We start from the raw sequence: 18,653 nt of genomic DNA on the forward strand, positions 1-18,653 counted from the left end.
CATTTCTCCAAAGGTCTCTTTAATTTTCCTGTAGGTAGTATCTATCTTACCCCTAGTGATATATGTTTCTACATCCTTACATTTGTCCTCTAGCCATCCCTACTTAGTCATTTTGCACTTCCTGTCGATCTCATTTTTGAGATGTTTGTTTTCCTTTTTCCCCTCTTCATTTACTGCATTTTTATATTTTCTCCTTTCATCGATTAAATTCATTATATCTTCCGTTACCCAAGGATTTCTACTAGCCCTCGCCTTTTTACCTATTTGATCCTCTGCTGCCTTCACTATTTCCTCCCTCAAAGCTACCCATTCTTCTTCTACTGTATTTCTTTTCCCCATTCCTATCAATCGTTCCCTAATGCTCTCCCTGATTCACTCTACAACCTCTGGCTCTTTCAGTTTATCCAGGTCCCATCTCCTTAAATTCCCACCTTTTTGCAGTTTCTTCAGTTTTAATCTACAGTTCATAACCAATAGAATGTGGTCAGAATCCACATCTGCCCCTGGAAATGTCTACAATTTAAAACCTGAAACCACCTAGTATCCCCAGGCCTTTTCCATGTATACAACCTTCTTTCATGATTCTTGAACCTAATGTTAGCTATGCTCTGTGCAAAATTCTACCAGGCGGCTTCCTCTCATTTCTTACCGCAATTCCATATTCACCTACTATGTTTCCATCTCTTCCTTTCCCTACTATGGAATTCCAGTGACCCATGACCATTAAATTTTTGTCTCCCTTCACTATCTGAATGATTTCTTTTATCTCATCATACATTTTATCAATCTCTTCATCATCTGCGGAGTAGTTGGCATATAAACTTGTACTACTGTGGGAGGAATGGGCTTAGTGTCTATCTTGGCCACAATAATGCGTTCATTATGCTGTTTGTAGTAGCTTACCCACACTCCTATTTTATTTATTCATTATTAAACCTACTCCTGCATTGCCCCTATTTGATTTTGTATTTATAACCCTGTAGTCACCTTTCCAGAAGTCTTGTTCCTCCTGCCACAAACTTCACAAACTCCCACTATATTTAACTTTAACCTATCCATTTTCCTTCTTAAATTTTCTAACCTGCCTGCCCGATTAAGCGATCGGGCATTTCACGCTCGATCCGTAGAATGCTGTATTGCAGTTAATTAAATTTTTCATTGCCATTCATTTATAATCATCATAATGTGGAATGTGCAACTCACATGCTGAGCTATAAGAGAAGAGATTATTTACCTGCTGCCAAAGTGGTATCTACTGAAGCAAGGATACATAAAGCCAAGTTCATAACATTTTTCTTTGTCTTACTGTCTGGCTAAAAAAAATTGGAGATTCAAATTGGTCTAAAGGCTCTCCTTTATTTTTCTATTCTGTGTAATTTCCCTATGATCCAAACACTTAAGGTTGAATTTTTGGTGACCAATGATTCATTGTCTGGTAAGGTGTTATTGATTTACACAAATTTTTCACATATTTGATTGAAATTTATATATGGTGGCCAATTAGAGATGAGTAACCTACTGTGAGTATTCAAGAATTCATTTAATACACACTGTTAAGGACAATCAACTCTTCTAGCTTTGCTTACTGCAGAAATATCGGGTTACAAATGCATGATACATTGAGCAGTGGATGGACACAGCTTTCCCTTATTACATCTGATGTCACTTTCACATCATCATTCTCCTCCTACAATACAGAATCTACATATAATTCAGAAATCTACAAAATGATGTTTTATTCCACTTTTGTTTGTGGATACAGTGATAAAATGCCAATGGAGTTTAATATTACTGCCACTGCTATGAATGGCAACAAATTTGTGAATGCTGCAGGGCTGAGTAATTCACTTACTTTCTTAGTTCTTTTAATCCACTCAAATGTCACTTGAACAGCTGTTAGACTTGTGATAAAAATGGATGTTTAGTCTATAAGAAGACTACTGATACTACGCAAGAAGGCTACAGTCAAGAGAGAATATGACACTGCATAAGAGGAAGTAAAAACATCAAAAAAAAATTTTGGATGTGTGGGAATTATGGTGTATGGGTATATTGTGGGTACATATAGATTGCAGTACTTATGTATAACAAGAATTACTACAAAGGGAAAACTTCCAATACCATCTTATGAATTGCACCACAAGTCCTGGAGACCTGAGTTTATTAGTAATGTGTACATCATTTATTGGCAATGAAACTGATTCCAAACACAGCCTTTATACAGAAAAAATAAACAGTAATTTGGCTTGTAAGACTGAAATTCACCAATAAATGAGTGAAAAATATAAAATTTATGAAATCTTGTATTTTAGTCTATTCATCACAATCACAAACTGTTGAAACCTATTTTTGCACATTCAATCAATTTTTACAGTTGACAATTTATCACATAAGGAGCACATCACACCAGTCAGCTTCAGTTATGCAGGTACAGCAAAGTTTTTGCATCAACACCCCTTACTACATACAGCACACTGATAAATAGTTTCATGGAAATTAAAATGGTTAAAAATTTGCTGACTGGCACACATTACTGTAGCTGTGGTCTTCGAAAGTAAACAACAATGCCCAGAAGGCCAACCAGAGTCGTTATCAGGTACAAGTCCCAGTTGGAACCGAATATTTGGTCCAAGTTGAGAAGCAGAAACCAGTCCTGCCAGTGGTGCTGTAAATATAAAATAAAATTCATGATTATTACTACATATTAAATAATGTGGAGAAAAAACTGTACTCTTAACTTAGGAACCGTCGACAATAGCGCAAAACCGAGGGAGTCGGGACTGGGGGAAGGGAGGGAGGGGGGGGGGGGGGGAGAGGAGGAGGAGGAGGAGGAGGAGAGAGATATTTTGGATAGCATTCATCCCATCTCCTGTTTAACTGTCTCAGTATGACCTGAACTAACAACTAGCATCTGCCCGCATATTCAGTCCTAAAACAGAATACTGAATTCTATGTTACCTCTTGACTTTTCCCATGGCCCACAGTTTGAAGTTGATGTTACCAGACTTCAGAAGTAAAATCCTGAATTGAGACTATCAAGTTTCTGAAGGTAAATTTACAAAGGCCATTGAAACTGCATGCTGCTGACAATATGGACCAGCCACTATTGCCCATCAACAATTGCAGCATTACACTTCTGGACCACAAGTGTTTACTCAAGCCAGAGTATTACCATAATAGCATGCTCCATCAGTAATACTGCCAGGTCATAAAAAGATATTGCAATGTATTGCAGCCACATGGCAGCAAAGTACTGTGGCCACAAATAGCCATAAAATTCAACACGTGTTAATGCACCTTATGCTGCTCCTAACTGAATACTGGAGTATTTTTCAATCAGTTTATGTGTGTGTAAGATGCTTAATGTTCTATTTTTGACTACTTCTCAGTAAGGATAACATATCCCACAGTTAGCAACGGCAACACCGTACAATGTATTTCTACACAAAGTTTTTTGTTTTTGTTGTTTTACAATTCTGACTTGATATGGCAACTTCTTTTGTGTATCTTCCATTACCAGATACACAGTTAGTCTTTTTGCATGGCGTAACTGTGCTATTTGTTGGGCTTCCATTAACTCTTATCTTTGACGTGTGGACTAAAGTTAGTTCACATTTATCAACAAATTAATGTTTCAATATACAAGATAAGACTCTAATTTACACTGCTCTAATGAAACTCTTCATACATAAAGAAGATATAATGTGTGACCATGAAACTCAAAGCAGTGTTTATGCTTATTTAAGATACAAAAATCTAACTTCTAAGACTATCTAAAATGCAAGCCCATATGCACAGTCACTCTTAACTAGTTAAACAACTTAATATGGTGTTTCCTGATCACAGACAAAACAATTAACTATCTGATAATTTTCATACACTCATTACTAATAACAATTTACCTCTCGTATATATTTTAGACCAAAGAGAATAGAAAGCTTCATTAAAGCCAGTGTCACAGGAACTTTAGCATCAGCACTTGTTTCTGCAGCCATATCGTAGCAGCGTTTGGCCAAGTGTATGTCCTATGAAAAAATAGAATTGGATAATTAGCGAAACAAGTCTAAAAGGAAGTAACATACCACTAATTAAGACACAGTGTATCTAAAGAAACCACCAATCTTGACATTAAGATACAAATATTTTCTATAAATAGATGAGAAACATCCTACACAACTGTAAATCAGTAATATTTTTAAGGTTTCATGAAAATACAGCAGCATAAAATTGGTTTTTTTTTTTTTTAGCTGAACCTATACTCATTACAGAGAGAGATACAAAAGTACTGCCTGTGTTTAATGATCCATGGCACATGACAGTGGCACACCACAGTTTCCCAGCATGACTCAATGCTATTTAAACTAGTCATTGATAAAGCAAAGTCATATTTCAACTTTCTGGCACTCATGTCTTCCTTTTTCAGGTACTTAGAAGCTATGGAACACAAAGACAAAACAGGAACTTTACTGTGAAATAAAAATACAATGGCAACAATATTAGGGAAAGTATAGATTGCTACTCATCATAAACAAGACCAGTCAAGTTGCTGATAGGCACAACAAAAAGACTGTTACAGATTAAAGCTTTTGGCCAAACTCTTCTTCAGCAAAGAAAACACACGCACGCTCACGCACACAGGCACCTCCAACCAGAATGTGACTGTCACATGAATAGCAATCTGGAGCAAGGCGGGGAAGGGCGAGGGATAGAGCAGGGTACAGGTGGAGGGGGGGAGTGAGTCTGTTGAGGCACGCAGAGACTAGAGATTGACAGGCACAGTGTCGAGAGGTGGGGTGTGAGGGGAAAGAAAGGTGAGCAGAAATGGAGAAGACAGGGAAGGGGGAAAGGATGGGTGGATGTATTGGCAGAGGGCAGTACACATTGAGGGCGAGGGACTGTGAAAACAGAAGAGGTGATAGGACACAAAATGGTGTGTGGTGGATGTGGGGACTGTGTGTTGAGGCAAGGATAATTTCAGGAGCAGAGACTGTGTTTTAAAGATAATTCCCATGTGCACAGGTCAGAAAAGCTGCTGGAGGGGGAGAGGGGAGAGGATCGAGATGGCATGGGTTGTGAAGCAGCCGCTGAAATCTAGCGTATGTTCAGTTGCATGTTGTGTCACAGGGTGATCTATTCTGCTCTAGGACACAGTTTGGTGGTAGACTTTCATTGTAGTGGACAGCTGGTTGGTAGTCATACCAATATAAAAAGTGGTGCAATGGTTGCAGCAGAGCTAGTATGCAGCTTGGTTGCTTTCACAGATGGCCTGGTCTTTGATGGTGATATAAGATGTGACAGGACTGGAATAGGGTAAGCCGGGTGGATGGATTGGGCAGATTCTTGACCTGGGTCTTCGGTAGGAATCCCTAATTTCAGGGCATGATGATGGATAACCAAAACCCTGACAAAGGATGTGGTTCAGTTGTTACAGTTCAGGGAGGTATTGGGTGATGAAGAGGGCACTCTTTTTGTAGCTGGTTCTTGGAGGCGGTGGGAAAATTGGAGGTGTTTGGGGAAATGGTATGGGAAATCTGTCTGCGGACTACGTCTGGGGGATAGTGCCTGCCTGTGGAGGCTTTGGTGAGACTTTCAATGGCTGCCTCACAACCCAGGCCTTCTGGATCCTCTCCTTCACCACCAGCTTTTCTGAACTGTGCAGATGGGAGTTATCCTGCAACCCATTCTCATCTCCCAAAATTGTCCCAACCTCAACCTACTGTAAGCCTCTCTCTCTCTCTCTCTCTCTCTCTCTCTCTCTCTCTCTCTCCACCCTCCAACTAACAGTTTCTGCCCCCTCATCCTATCACTCCTTTCCTTTTAACATTCTGTAATCACCTGTACCTTCCCCTTCCCTGCTTCTCTCCTTTTCCACTTCCCCTTTCTTTCTTTTACCCCCATCTCCCATCACTGTGCCTTGCAGTCTGGTCCCTGCACACCCCACCAGGCAGCGCTCTTCTCTCCCCCACCTCTCATATCCTGCTATCCCTCCCTCTTCCCCACCTCACTCCAGATTGCTATCCACATGACAGTCACAGTCTGGCTGAAGGTGCCAGTGAGGTGTGCTTGCTTGTGTGAATGTGTGTGTGTTTTCTTTCCTAAAGAAGGCTTTACCCGAAAGTGTTTGTTGTGCCTATCTGCAACTCAACTGGTCACCTTTTCAGTGAGTAGCAATCTATTGTTTTCGTAATATTTTTGATATTCCAACCTGGAGATTCCAAAATAATGGCTGTTTGCTCGAAAGTGCACACCTGTAGAATCAAAAACTGTTGATAAACAACATTCAACACCTTGTTACTCTACCCTTTGCACTGTTACATTCTGAAATCCTCCTTGGCAGGTTACCATCAAGAAGGTAGAGATGTTGCTTTTTTCCCTTCCTTAGATGGTGACTCTGCTCATGTTATATAATGTGGGAGGAGGGTTCCTACAGTGATGCCTTACAAGTTTTGACTGGCACAAGTGATCGGGTTCAGGGCAGAAGAGATTGCAGGCCATTCCATTTAACTGATCCTGCTTCTTGTACAATGCTCAAAATTATTCTTGATAGTGATAAGAGATGTACTACATCCATACATGACAGCAGACCACAATACGACTGACCCACGTCCCTGCATTATCTACGGAGTACATGCTCATGACATACAGTGGTACCTCCACACTTTTCTGTAATTATTATCAAGCATCAGACAAATCCTGCACTTGTCGGTGAAGAGAACCTAATGCCATTGATGAAGGTTCTATTCTGTGTGTTCCCTAGCCCATATTTTTCACACACTGCAGTATTTTGGAGTTTGTAGTGTTGTTTGTAATGATCACCTATGGGTCAAATTAATCATGTGGAGATAGTTGCACACTGTGTGGATCAATATAATACTCTCTGCTGCCTTCTCCCAAGGACACCTATGAGCCATAATTTTCAGGCAACAGTTGTTAACTAGTGTCATTGACTACAGGCAACTGCTACAACGCAACTTTCAATGTTTTTAAACTCACAATAACGGCTATATAGTCACACAACATCACTGTTGTGTGTGCCAATTCGGCAAACAACATCACTGTTGTGTGTGCCAATTCGGCAAGCAACTTTCCATGTGCAGTAAAGTGACAATACATGCTCCATTCACAAACTGGAGACAACACATTGTACTGAGAATGCAAGTTTACTTTTATGTCCATTATACAGGTGGCTGTGTGTTAAGATATCTTATGTGCAGGACAACAGAGAAAGATGTTCCCAATATTTAAAAAAAAAGAAAAAAATGCAAGCTATGTAAGTCATCATGGAATTGCATAACTTTCTGAGCAGTGTATATAATTATCTGTTATGGAAGCATCTTACTGACACACTGTGTTAAAAAAATGTCTTGTGTCTAGGGCCTCCCGTCAGATAGACCGTTCGCCCGGTGCAAGTCTTTCGATTTGACGCCACTTCGGCAACTTGCGCGTCAATGGGGATGAAATCATGATGATTAGGACAACACAACATTCAGTCCCTGAGCGGAGAAAATCTCTGACCCACCTGGGAATCGAACCCGGGTCCTTAGGATAGACATTCTGTCACACTGACCATGCAGCTACCGGGGACGGACGACACACTGTGTTGACAGATTATTACATATAGGAGGAGGGGAAGGGGTTACAATTGTTATATTGATTTCATGCTGAACACTAGTTTAGATTATGAGAAGGGGGAAGGGGATGAGATGATAAAGTGTCTAGATACCATTTAGAACAGAAATCAGAAAAATAAGATTACTTAGAGCAAAGATACATGTAACTGCCTCTCTTGTCATTCTGCAAACGTAAAACAAATTTATAAAAGATACTTTCTTCTCCTACCAAAATATCATCTGATACATACTGAAAAGATTTAATAGTTCTGTTCATATTGAACTGGTGCTCCACACTAACAGTAAAACCATATACCATATTGGAATGAACAAGCATGTATGATGCCTTCTAACAAAATGAAAATGGTGAAGGTAATGTTCAGACATAAAAAGATTAATACTTACTTGTCGCATTCCAAGGCCTTGCTCATGCATGTATCCCAAATTGAACATCGCCTGAGCATTGTGTTGTTGGTCTGAAGCAATTTGGTAATGTGAGGCTGCCATTTCATAATCAACAGGTGTTCCCAATCCATAATAATAATAGTCCCCCAATTTTACTTGGGCCGCTGAGTAACCTTGTGCTGCTGCACGGCCCCAATACATAAGAGCACGTACGTATGTTTCTGGCTCTACGAACATTGAAACATCTCCTGTAATATGAAAAAATATACGTATCACTATAACAATGGCCACAAAAATTTTGATTCAGAAACAATAAAGCATTTTTATTCATGCAACTAACATTTTTGAACTCAACTCTGTCATATAAATGTTTGCTGTGCAAGTGTTTTAACAGTGCTCACTTTCTGTAGGACATAATATATTTCCTAGTTTATCCACTTTTTCTTTTGTGTAAATACCAGAGAAGAGGTAATAATATTTTGTATATTGTGGAAGCAAGATTTTGACAACATGAGAGATTACAACAAAAGATCCTGCAGAAAAAATTGCAATATCATGTGCTGCTCCACAAGCATGAGTCTGCAACAGAACAATTAAACCTAACAAAATAATTTCTTTGAGCCTGATTGCAAGTTTCATGCAGTTCTTGGAAGATTAAAACGTGATTCATCTTCATCAATTCCTCAAATAAGTTATTTTTTGTGACTTAAGATTTGCAGCAGCGCATCACTCTGAATGCTAATGTCCAAAATGATCCTGCTGCAAAAAATTTTATGTTTTCTTCAAAAAAAAAAATATATATAACTATTAACAGTTCCTTTGGCTTTAGAGCATCATACTTTACAAATAAGAATATAGTTTTGTGATACACAGTGGCGGAAAGCATACGGCTTTGTCAATATAAGGGCCGTCACGCTTGTCTGTCACCTAAGCTTTCTAATACTTTCTTGTTACACTTATACGAGAGTCATATGCTCTTGCAACGGAGCAACAGGACATACCTTCTACTGTCAGGTACCCTATACAAGGTCTGTTCAAAAAAAATTCCACAAAATGTGTAATTTCATGCCAATGGTGCAGTTGGCATTCCTGCACACACCTGTGTTTATGTGTAACTGCCAGAACTTTCATCATTGTATGTCTCTTAGTTACTGTTCAGAGCTGTATTGAGTAGAACATTGTGCCTCACTGTTTGCGAATTATGAGATGGCTAGAGTTAGAGGAGCAATTCGTCTGCATTAAATTTTGCGTGAAACTCGAGAAAACCTTTAAAGGGAAACACCAAATGATGCAGGAAGCCTATGGTGATGAGAGCTTAAGCTGTACTCAGTGTTATGAATGGTTCACATGGTTTAAAAATAGCCAGATGGAAGTTATAAGATGACTCTCGTTCAGGACGCCCTTCGACATCTGTTGACAATGCTCATGGCAGGAACATCAATGAAATTGTGCATGCCAATCAAAGACTGACTGTCCGAGTGATTGCAGAAGAATGCAACATTTCAGTTAGATCAAGTCATGAAATTCTGACACAGCATATTGGAATGCATCATGTTACCATCAAGACCTTCACCTCGCAATCCGTTAAGAGCTTTTGGATCAAGCAAATGCGAATCACAACTGGTGATGCGACATGGATCTATGGTGATGATGTTGACATCAAGATTCAATCTTCACAATGGGTCGGGAAAGGTTCTCCAAGATCAAAAAAAACGCATCGGGTCAGGTCAAATGTCAAAGCCATGCTGATAGTTTTCTTTGATTTTGAAGGGTTAGTTCATCATGAATTCGTGCCACAGGCACGAACTGTTAATCAGTGGTACTACAGGGACGTGTTGTGATGCCTGCAAGAAAATGTGAGAATGAAACTGTTTGAAATGTGGTGAGAAATTTCATGGCTCTCACATAACAATTACGCACCTGCACATTCATCCCAGTTGGTGCATAACTACTGTGCAAAAAACGAAATCACTGTGCTGTCTCATCCTTTGTACTCTCCAGACCTGGTCCCAGCAAACTTTTTTTTTTTTTTTTTTTTTTTTTTTCTTCCAAAATTGAAAACCCTGTTGAAAGGACAAAGATTTGCAATGATAGATGGGATAAAAGAAAATTCACAGGAAACACTTTGCACGATCCAGCAAGAAGGGTACTAAGGCTGCTTCCAGAAGTGGAAACAGCACTGAGAGTGGCGTATCAATTGTGCCGGAGAGTATTTTGAAGGATACCATGCACGACAAGTAGAAGGTAAGAGCAGAAAAAATTTGTGGACAAAGTTTTGAATTTTTTTAACAGACTTTTTATGAAGACATAGCAAATGTACAGAATGCACCAGTTTTGTTTTTACGCTCACAATCTTTGAAGTAGGGCTACTGAGTATCATAAGCTGAAACTCTCCAATGAGGAGACAGCATCTTGTACCCTAATAACAGCAAAAGAAATCTATCTTTTTTGATCAGACAATATGGAAATGGGATGAGTAGGGTTTAATGTCTTGTTGACAATGAGGTCATAAAGAGCGACGGCACAAGCTCAGGTTCAGGGAGAATAGGAAAAGAAACTGACTTAGCTCCTTTCCACAGGAACCGTGCTAGTTTTCTCCAAGTTTTTTGTTTTATAACTTCAGACAACCAAGAACGTCCTGATTATAATCATATTAATCCATCTTCTACGTATTTCAATGGTTCATAACCCACCCATCTGGATTTCTTAACTACTGCTATCATTCAACTTCTGTATCTCTTCTTTTTTCCTGTCCTTCTGCCCCTTTACGTTCTTCCTAACATGCATCTTTGTAGTACACATTGCGAAAATCATAATGATTGGTTGTTATGTTCAACTAAGTTGTCTAACTTGCAATATACATTGATTATAGATTCCATGTTTAAAACTAATTGGATCTTTAATTTTGAACACAACATTTATTTAACAAATGAACTTCAAGCTATTGTTATTATCTTGTGTCTTCACATTACTATTATTAATTTCTTCATTTTCTTACACTAGCTCTTTCATTCAGTTGTTCTTTGTTAGAGAACCAGTGCTGTCCTGGTAAAATAAAATCATCTTTATTTTGATAATGGTTCCAGTGCATTCCAATTGTGTGATCAAGAAATCTCTTTCAAAGCAGCATGAAAAATGGGCTAATATATCGTTTAATTCTTAATTTTCATGCTCTTGGTGGAATATAACTGAAGCTGTAACCTCATTGTAGAAGTTACTTAATAATTTGATATTGCAAATCTAATTCTTGTTTATAAAGTATTTCCAGCACAATTTTTTTTCGAACCATACTTTGAAACTTTTTTGATCAAGACAACTCTGAGAAAGAGGTGACTCACTGCCATTTCATCTTTAGTACTATACACTTTATGAATTAAAGGGACTCACCTCTGTCCAATAAGAAGGCCGCATTACTTTGTGCAACCTCATAACCAAGTTCTGCCAGTAATGCATATGTAACAAATGCCTCATCATATCTACCTTCTCGGTAGTGATTGTGTGCTTCCATTAATTTCTCACCCCACTTTCCCCTTTCTGCGACATTTTTGAAAAGCTAAAATAAAAATACAATAGACAAATAGATATACTTATTCATTTGGAAACATCTGAAATTTCACTAACTAAATTTATCAACATCCAATTTAAAATCAGAGACTACAGTTACGCAGTTTCAGTAAGGAATAAAACTCAACATTTTAACATCTCACCTCAACAGCTGTTGGACATGACCGCATTAAACCGGTTCCCGTCGCATGCATCTGTGCCAGATTGTAGAACGCAAGAATGTGACCAGACTGTGATGCAAGACTGAAGTATTTATTCGCCAACTTGTAATCACGACGCACTCCTAGGCCTCCTGTGATAAGATTAATAAAAATTAAATAAGTTATATCAAACTATTGTAATGTTACTGCATGAGTAAGGATAGCTATTATTTTGCACTTAAAAAACTAGTGCCAAATATGGCCACATAAGTAAGTGTGGCATGTGTCTATTAGACAATAATTTCTAACTTTGATTTTCTGAAGAATATTTTTGTAACACAACTGTTTGAGTGTAAAACCACCAACAGCCCAGTGACTTCAGACGTACTATATATATGATCTCAAAAATTTCCTCATATACAAGTCACTATTCACTTGTTTCTCCTTTTCCAACATCATTTCAAATGCATTACCTTTCTTTAACAGTTTTTTTTAATTTTTTTTCAAACATCTTAAAATAAGCTTCAACCTCTCAACTCATATCAATGTAAAATTTCTAGATACAGAAATATCACTTCCCATTAGTGATGATAGGAAACATTAACGATCAACATCATGCTACTTGTCTTTGAAACACTAATTTATGAATGTGGCAAAACACTTAAGACACTTTGGTTCACTAATGGACATCAGGCCAGCCAGTAGTTGCACCTGTAAGCTTTCATCAGCACATCTCATAGTTTCTGTCCATCCATGTACAAGCCACATCTTTGATTTTTATGATTTTCATCATCAGTCTGTCATATGAAATATGGGAGTATCCAAACTGAATATGGTTAAAAAGAAGTGTCCTATCCTGGGGAATAAGAAAAGGAGGAGCAGAAATAGTGTTAGGGAGAGGGGGGGGGGGGGGGGGGGGGGAGGAGATAAGAAAGTAAAACAAAATACAGAATTCAGGAAAAATGGATTTTATTCTTGTCTGAATATATGCTGATCATTAGTCATGGAATCTTTGTTTTTAATATCTTTTTCCCATGTGGAATGTTTCTTTCTATTTTATTTATATATATATATATATATATATGTATATATGACTTACCAAACGGGAAAGTGCTAGTAGATAGACAAAAAAAACAACACACACACGAAATTTCATGCTTTCGCAACCAACGGTTGCTCCGTCAGGAAGGAGAGGGAAAGATGAAAGGATGTGGGTTTTACGGGAGAGGGTAAGGAGTCATTCCAATCCCGGGAGTGGAAAGACTTGCCTTAGGGGGAAACAAAAAGGACAGGTATACACTCGCGTGCGCACGCACGCACGCACATCCATCCACACATACACAGACACAAGCAGACATATTTAAAGGCAAAGCGTTTGGGCAGAGATGTCAGTCAAGGCGGAAGTGCAGAGGCAAAGATGTTGAGTGACAGGTGAGGTACGAGTGGCGGCAACTTGAAATTAGCGGAGGTTGAGGCCTGGTGGATTACGGGAAGAGAGGATATATTGAAGGGCAAGTTCCCATCTCCGGAGCTCTGATAGGTTGGTGTTAGTGGGAAGTATCCAGATAACCCGGACGGTGTAACCCTGTGCCAAGATGTGCTGGCCGTGCACCAACGCATGTTTAGCCACAGGGTGATCCTCATCACCAACAAACACTGTCTGCCTGTGTCCATTCATGCGAATGGACAGTTTGTTGCTGGTCATTCCCACATAGAAAGCGTCACAGTGTAGGCAGGTCAGTTGGTAAATCACGTGGGTGCTTTACTGGGGGCGGTTACAAGGGTAGGAGCCAGAAGGTAGGGAAGGTGGTTTGGGGATTTCATAGGGATGAACCAAGAGGTTACACGAAGGTTAGGTGGAAGGCGGAAAGACACTCTTGGTGGAGTGGGGAGGATTTCATAAAGGATGGATCTCATTTCGGGGCAGGATTTGAGGAAGTCGTATCCCTGCTGGAGATCCACATTCAGAGTCTGATCCGGTCCCGGGAAGTATCCTGTCACAAGTCGGGCACTTTCGGGGTTCTTCTGTGAGAGGTTCTGGGTTTGAGGGGATGAGGAAGTGGCTCTGGTTATTTGCTTCTGTACCAGGTCGGGAGGGTAGTTGCAGGATGCGAGGAAGTCGTATCCCTGCTGGAGATCCACATTCAGAGTCTGATCCGGTCCCGGGAAGTATCCTGTCACAAGTCGGGCACTTTCGGGGTTCTTCTGTGAGAGGTTCTGGGTTTGAGGGGATGAGGAAGTGGCTCTGGTTATTTGCTTCTGTACCAGGTCGGGAGGGTAGTTGCAGGATGCGAAAGCTGTTTTCAGGTTGTTGGTGTAATGATTCAGGACTGGAGCAGATTCGTTTGCCACGATGGCCTAGGCTGTAGGGAAGGGACCGTTTGATATGGAATGGGTGGCAGCTGTCATAATGGAGGTACTGTTGCTTGTTGGTGGGTTTGATGTGGACGGATGTGTGAAGCTGGCCACTGGACAGATGGAGGTCAACGTCAAGGAAAGTGGCATGGGATTTGGAGTAGGACCAGGTGAATCTGATGGAACCAAAGGAGTTGAGGTTGGAGAGGAAATTCTGGTTACAAGGATGGTTTCCGGTGGTAACAGACTGGGTAAGGATTCCAGGCGTTCGAGAAAGTGGTTGGTGTCTTTGATGAAGGATGGGAGATGAAAGGATGTGGGTCTTTCCCTCTCCTTCCCTCTTTCCTGACGATGCAACCGTTGGTTGCGAAAGCTTGAAATTTTGTATGTGTGTTTTTTTATTGTGTCTATCTACCAGCACTTTCCCGTTTGGTAAGTCATGGAATCTTTGTTTTTAACATATTTTTCTCATGTGGAATGTTTCTTTCTATTTTATTCATATCATTAATTTGACCCCAACAATTACATTTGTTATTGTCACTGTTGCATTTTGAAATCTTTTCTGTCATCTTTTTGTTTGTACAAGTAGTTTCACTTTGTATTCAGCTTCCCTTTTTTCCGTAATCTACCATACATGTTATCCTGCCAATATATACTCAATAATACGTAATTTACTTCCAAACCATAACCTAAAAAAAATTTTAGCGCTCTCAACATTACCGCTGCTATAAAATCCACTGTTCCCAGTTTACAAACATTTTGTGTAACCTCGTCAATGCTATTTCACAGCTTCAGTTCCTTTCACCCATTAAACAACCATTTCTGCTATTTCCAACAACTTTCGTTTTATTTCCATTCCGTTTTTTTCCCAATTAACCGATCATTTTTTAGTAGCTTCCCACAGGTTTTACGTTATTATTTCATCATCAGACAATTGTTAGCCTCATTTTCATAATCTGCCAGCACATAAACAGTCCTTTGAATATATTTACACGCAGTTTTTTCGAAATTTTTCCTGAATTTCTCCACCCTTTAACGTGTTTTGGAGGCAACACAACTACCTAACCTTTGTACACATCGTTGTTTACCAACCTAAGTTCAGCACGGGATCAACATAGCTCATCTCAAACCAATACTTTTTCGACTTTTTTCACACCTTTATCTCTCCCCAAACATTTTTATTTTCACTTTAGCCTCAAGTTACCCTTTCCACCTTCTAATACCATGTCACCCTCACAACATCCTTACAACGACCCCATTAAATTTTATTTACATTCCCTCTGAAAACATGCCTTCACCCTAGCCAGATTACGCTCCCATATTTTATTTACTCAGGCTTGCCTGACATTTGGCATTACCCCCAAAGGCCTCACACTTAAAAGTTCCCATCTCTGGCTGTAATCCTTCTTTCCATCAGTCCCTATACCAGTTCCAAACTGCACAATCCATAACCCTCACCCGCCTAATCCCTCACCTACACATTGACTCAGCCAATGAACACACCCGTCAACTCCTATCCCTAATCAAAGTCCTCATTCTTTCCTCTCCGACATCCACACCGGCTATTCAGAGCATCCTCCTACAGGCCAACCGCAAATTAGAACAGCTTGCCACCCTCCACCTCAAAAAACTATCCAATCTCCTGGTTTCCCACCTCCGGAAAGGCAACTCACTCACCCTCCACAACCTTTCCAACGAACCTCAACCTCCTCTCATTGCACACAGAGCCAGTCTCTCCCATCTACTCAATCTCCCACTTCCAGCTCCACTCCCCCCAACACCTCAAAACTCTAGTCAACACAATTTGGAACCACAACACCCCAATTCAGTAGTTAACCTTTCCTCCAAACCTCTCTCCCAATCCAAAACCTCTGTCCTATCCAAAGGCCTCACCTTCAGCCCCACTCCCGGATTCAACCAAACTGCCCTTGTCAAAGATTTACTGTCCTACACTCGTACTCTCTGCTGGAAATATCACTTTGCCACGAAGAAAAATAATCCTGATCCTACTCCTAATGATCCAACTCCCCAAGACACTATCCAAATTGAACCCTGCCTGGAACAGTTCCGTCCTTCATCACAGCAGGGCCCACCACTTCCTCAAAATCACCCTCTCCAAACCTTCCAGGAATTTCTCACTTCCAGCCTTGCCTCTCAATCCTTCTTAAAAAACCTTAATCCTACTCCCAACATCACCACAGCCGAAGCCCAGGCTATCCGTGATCTGAAGGCTGACTGATCCATCATCATTCATCCAGCTGACAAGGGTTCCACGACCGTGGTACTTGATCATAGGGAGTTTGTGGCTGAGGGACTGCGTCAGCTTTCAGACAACACTACATACAAAGTTGGAGCTTCAAGGTATCCTCAGAACCTTAGGCCCCCTACAAAACCTTTCACCTGACTCCATCAACCTCCTGACCCCACCGACACCTCGCACGCCTACCTTCTACCTACTTCCTAAAATTCACAAACCCAAACATCCCAGCTGCCCCACTGTAGCTGGTTACCAAGCCCCCACAGAGCGTATCTCTGCCTACGTAGATCAACACCTTCAACCCATTACATGCAGTCTCCCATCCTTCATCAAAGACACCAACCACTTTCTCGAATGCCTGGAATCCTTACCCAGTCTGTTACCCCCGGAAACCATCCTGATGCCACTTCTCTATACACAAATATCCCGCACGTCCAGGGCCTCGCTGCAATGGAGCACTTCCTTTCATGCCGATCACCTGCCACACTACCTAAAACCTCTTTCCTCATTACCTTAGCCACCTTCATCCTGACTCGCAACTTCTTTACTTTTGAAGGCCAGACATACCAACAATTAAAGGGAACAGCCATGGGTACCAGGATGGCCCCGTCGTATGCCAACCTATTTATGGGTCACTTACAGGAAGCCTTCTTGGTTACCCAGGACTGCCAACCCAAAGTTTGGTACAGATTTATTGATGACATCTTCATGATCTGGACTCACAGTGAAGAAGAACTCCAGAATTTCCTCTCCAACCTCAACCCCTTTGGTTCCATCAGATTCACCTGGTCCTACTCCAAATCCCATGCCACTTTCCTTGACGTTGACCTCCATCTGTCCAATGGCCAGCTTCACACATCCGTCCACATCAAACCCACCAACAAGCAACAGTACCTCCATTATGACAGCTGCCACCCATATCAAACGGTCCCTTCCCTACAGCCTAGGCCATCGTGGCAAACGAATCTGCTCCAGTCCTGAATCATTACACCAACAACCTGAAAACAGCTTTCGCATCCTGCAACTACCCTCCCGACCTGGTACAGAAGCAAATAACCAGAGCCACTTCCTCATCCCCTCAAACCCAGAACCTCTCACAGAAGAACCCCGAAAGTGCCCGACTTGTGACAGGATACTTCCCGGGACTGGATCAGACTCTGAATGTGGCTCTCCAGCAGGGATACGACTTCCTCAAATCCTGCCCCAAAATGAGATCCATCCTTTATGAAATCCTCCCCACTCCACCAAGAGTGTCTTTCCGCCGTCCACCTAACCTTCGTGTAACCTCTTGGTTCATCTCTATGAAATCCCCAAACCACCTTCCCTACCCTCTGGCTCCTACCCTTGTAACCGCCCCCGGTGTAAAACCTGTCCCATGCACCCTCCCACCACCACATACTCCAGTCCTGTAACCCGGAAGGTGTACACGATCAAAGGCAGAGCCACGTGTGAAAGCACCCACGTGATTTACCAACTGACCTGCCTACACTATGACGTTTTCTATGTGGGAATGACCAGCAACAAACTGTCCATTCGCTTGAATGGACACTGGCAGACAGTGTTTGTTGGTAATGAGCATCACCCTGTGGTGAAACATGCCTTGGTGCACGGCCAGCACATCTTGGCACAGTGTTACACCGTCCGGGTTATCTGGATACTTCCCACTAACACCAACCTATCAGAACTCCGGAGATGGGAACTTGCCCTTCAATATATCCTCTCTTCCCGTTATCCACCAGGCCTTAACCTCCGCTAATTTCAAGTTGCCGCCACTCATACCTCACCTGTCATTCAACATCTTTGCCTCTGCACTTCCACCTTGACTGACATCTCTGCCCAAACTCTTTGCCTTTAAATATGTCTGCTTGTGTCTGTGTATGTGCGGTTGGATATGGGTGTGTGTGCGTGCGAGTGTATACCTGTCCTTTTTTCCCCCCTAAGGTAAGTCTTTCCGCTCCCGGGATTGGAATGATTCCTTACCCTCTCCCTTAAAACCCACATCCTTTCGTCTTTCCCTCTCCTTCCCTCTTTCCTGATGAAGCAACCTTAGGTTGCTAAAGCTCAAATTTTATGTGTGTGTTTGTGTGTCTATCAACATACCAATGCTTTCGTTTGGTAAGTTACATCATCTTTGTTTATATATATATATAGTGGGATTGTAGCAACAGCTGCTTGTAACGGAACATATTAAAGGCTTTACTGTACCGAAGTATGAGATACCCTCCAAATTCAACCAGTTTAACGAGTATTTATGATTATAGAGAAGTTATTGTGTATGTTAACAATGATTGCATAACATGTCTCCATAAACAGTCAACCCAT

At 41.0% G+C, this 18,653-nt stretch overlaps 1 protein-coding gene across 1 annotated transcript in view; it reads right to left on the reverse strand.

Annotated features, from left to right (window-relative positions):
• Positions 1-2,144: 2,144 nt before the first annotated feature.
• The window catches only part of LOC126185138 (protein sel-1 homolog 1), a 96,289-nt gene continuing 79,780 nt past the window's right edge, over positions 2,145-18,653 (reverse strand). Inside the window, exons 7-11 of the mRNA XM_049927977.1 lie at positions 11,723-11,871; positions 11,403-11,568; positions 8,016-8,263; positions 3,903-4,025; positions 2,145-2,665 (exon numbers count right to left, since the gene is read on the reverse strand). Coding sequence (XP_049783934.1) covers positions 2,531-2,665; positions 3,903-4,025; positions 8,016-8,263; positions 11,403-11,568; positions 11,723-11,871 — 821 coding nt within the window. The 3' untranslated portion in view covers positions 2,145-2,530. The remainder of the gene's footprint in view (positions 2,666-3,902; positions 4,026-8,015; positions 8,264-11,402; positions 11,569-11,722; positions 11,872-18,653) is intronic.

The sequence above is a fragment of the Schistocerca cancellata genome, chromosome 1, assembly GCF_023864275.1.
Source record: "Schistocerca cancellata isolate TAMUIC-IGC-003103 chromosome 1, iqSchCanc2.1, whole genome shotgun sequence".
Taxonomy (NCBI): domain Eukaryota; kingdom Metazoa; phylum Arthropoda; class Insecta; order Orthoptera; family Acrididae; genus Schistocerca; species Schistocerca cancellata.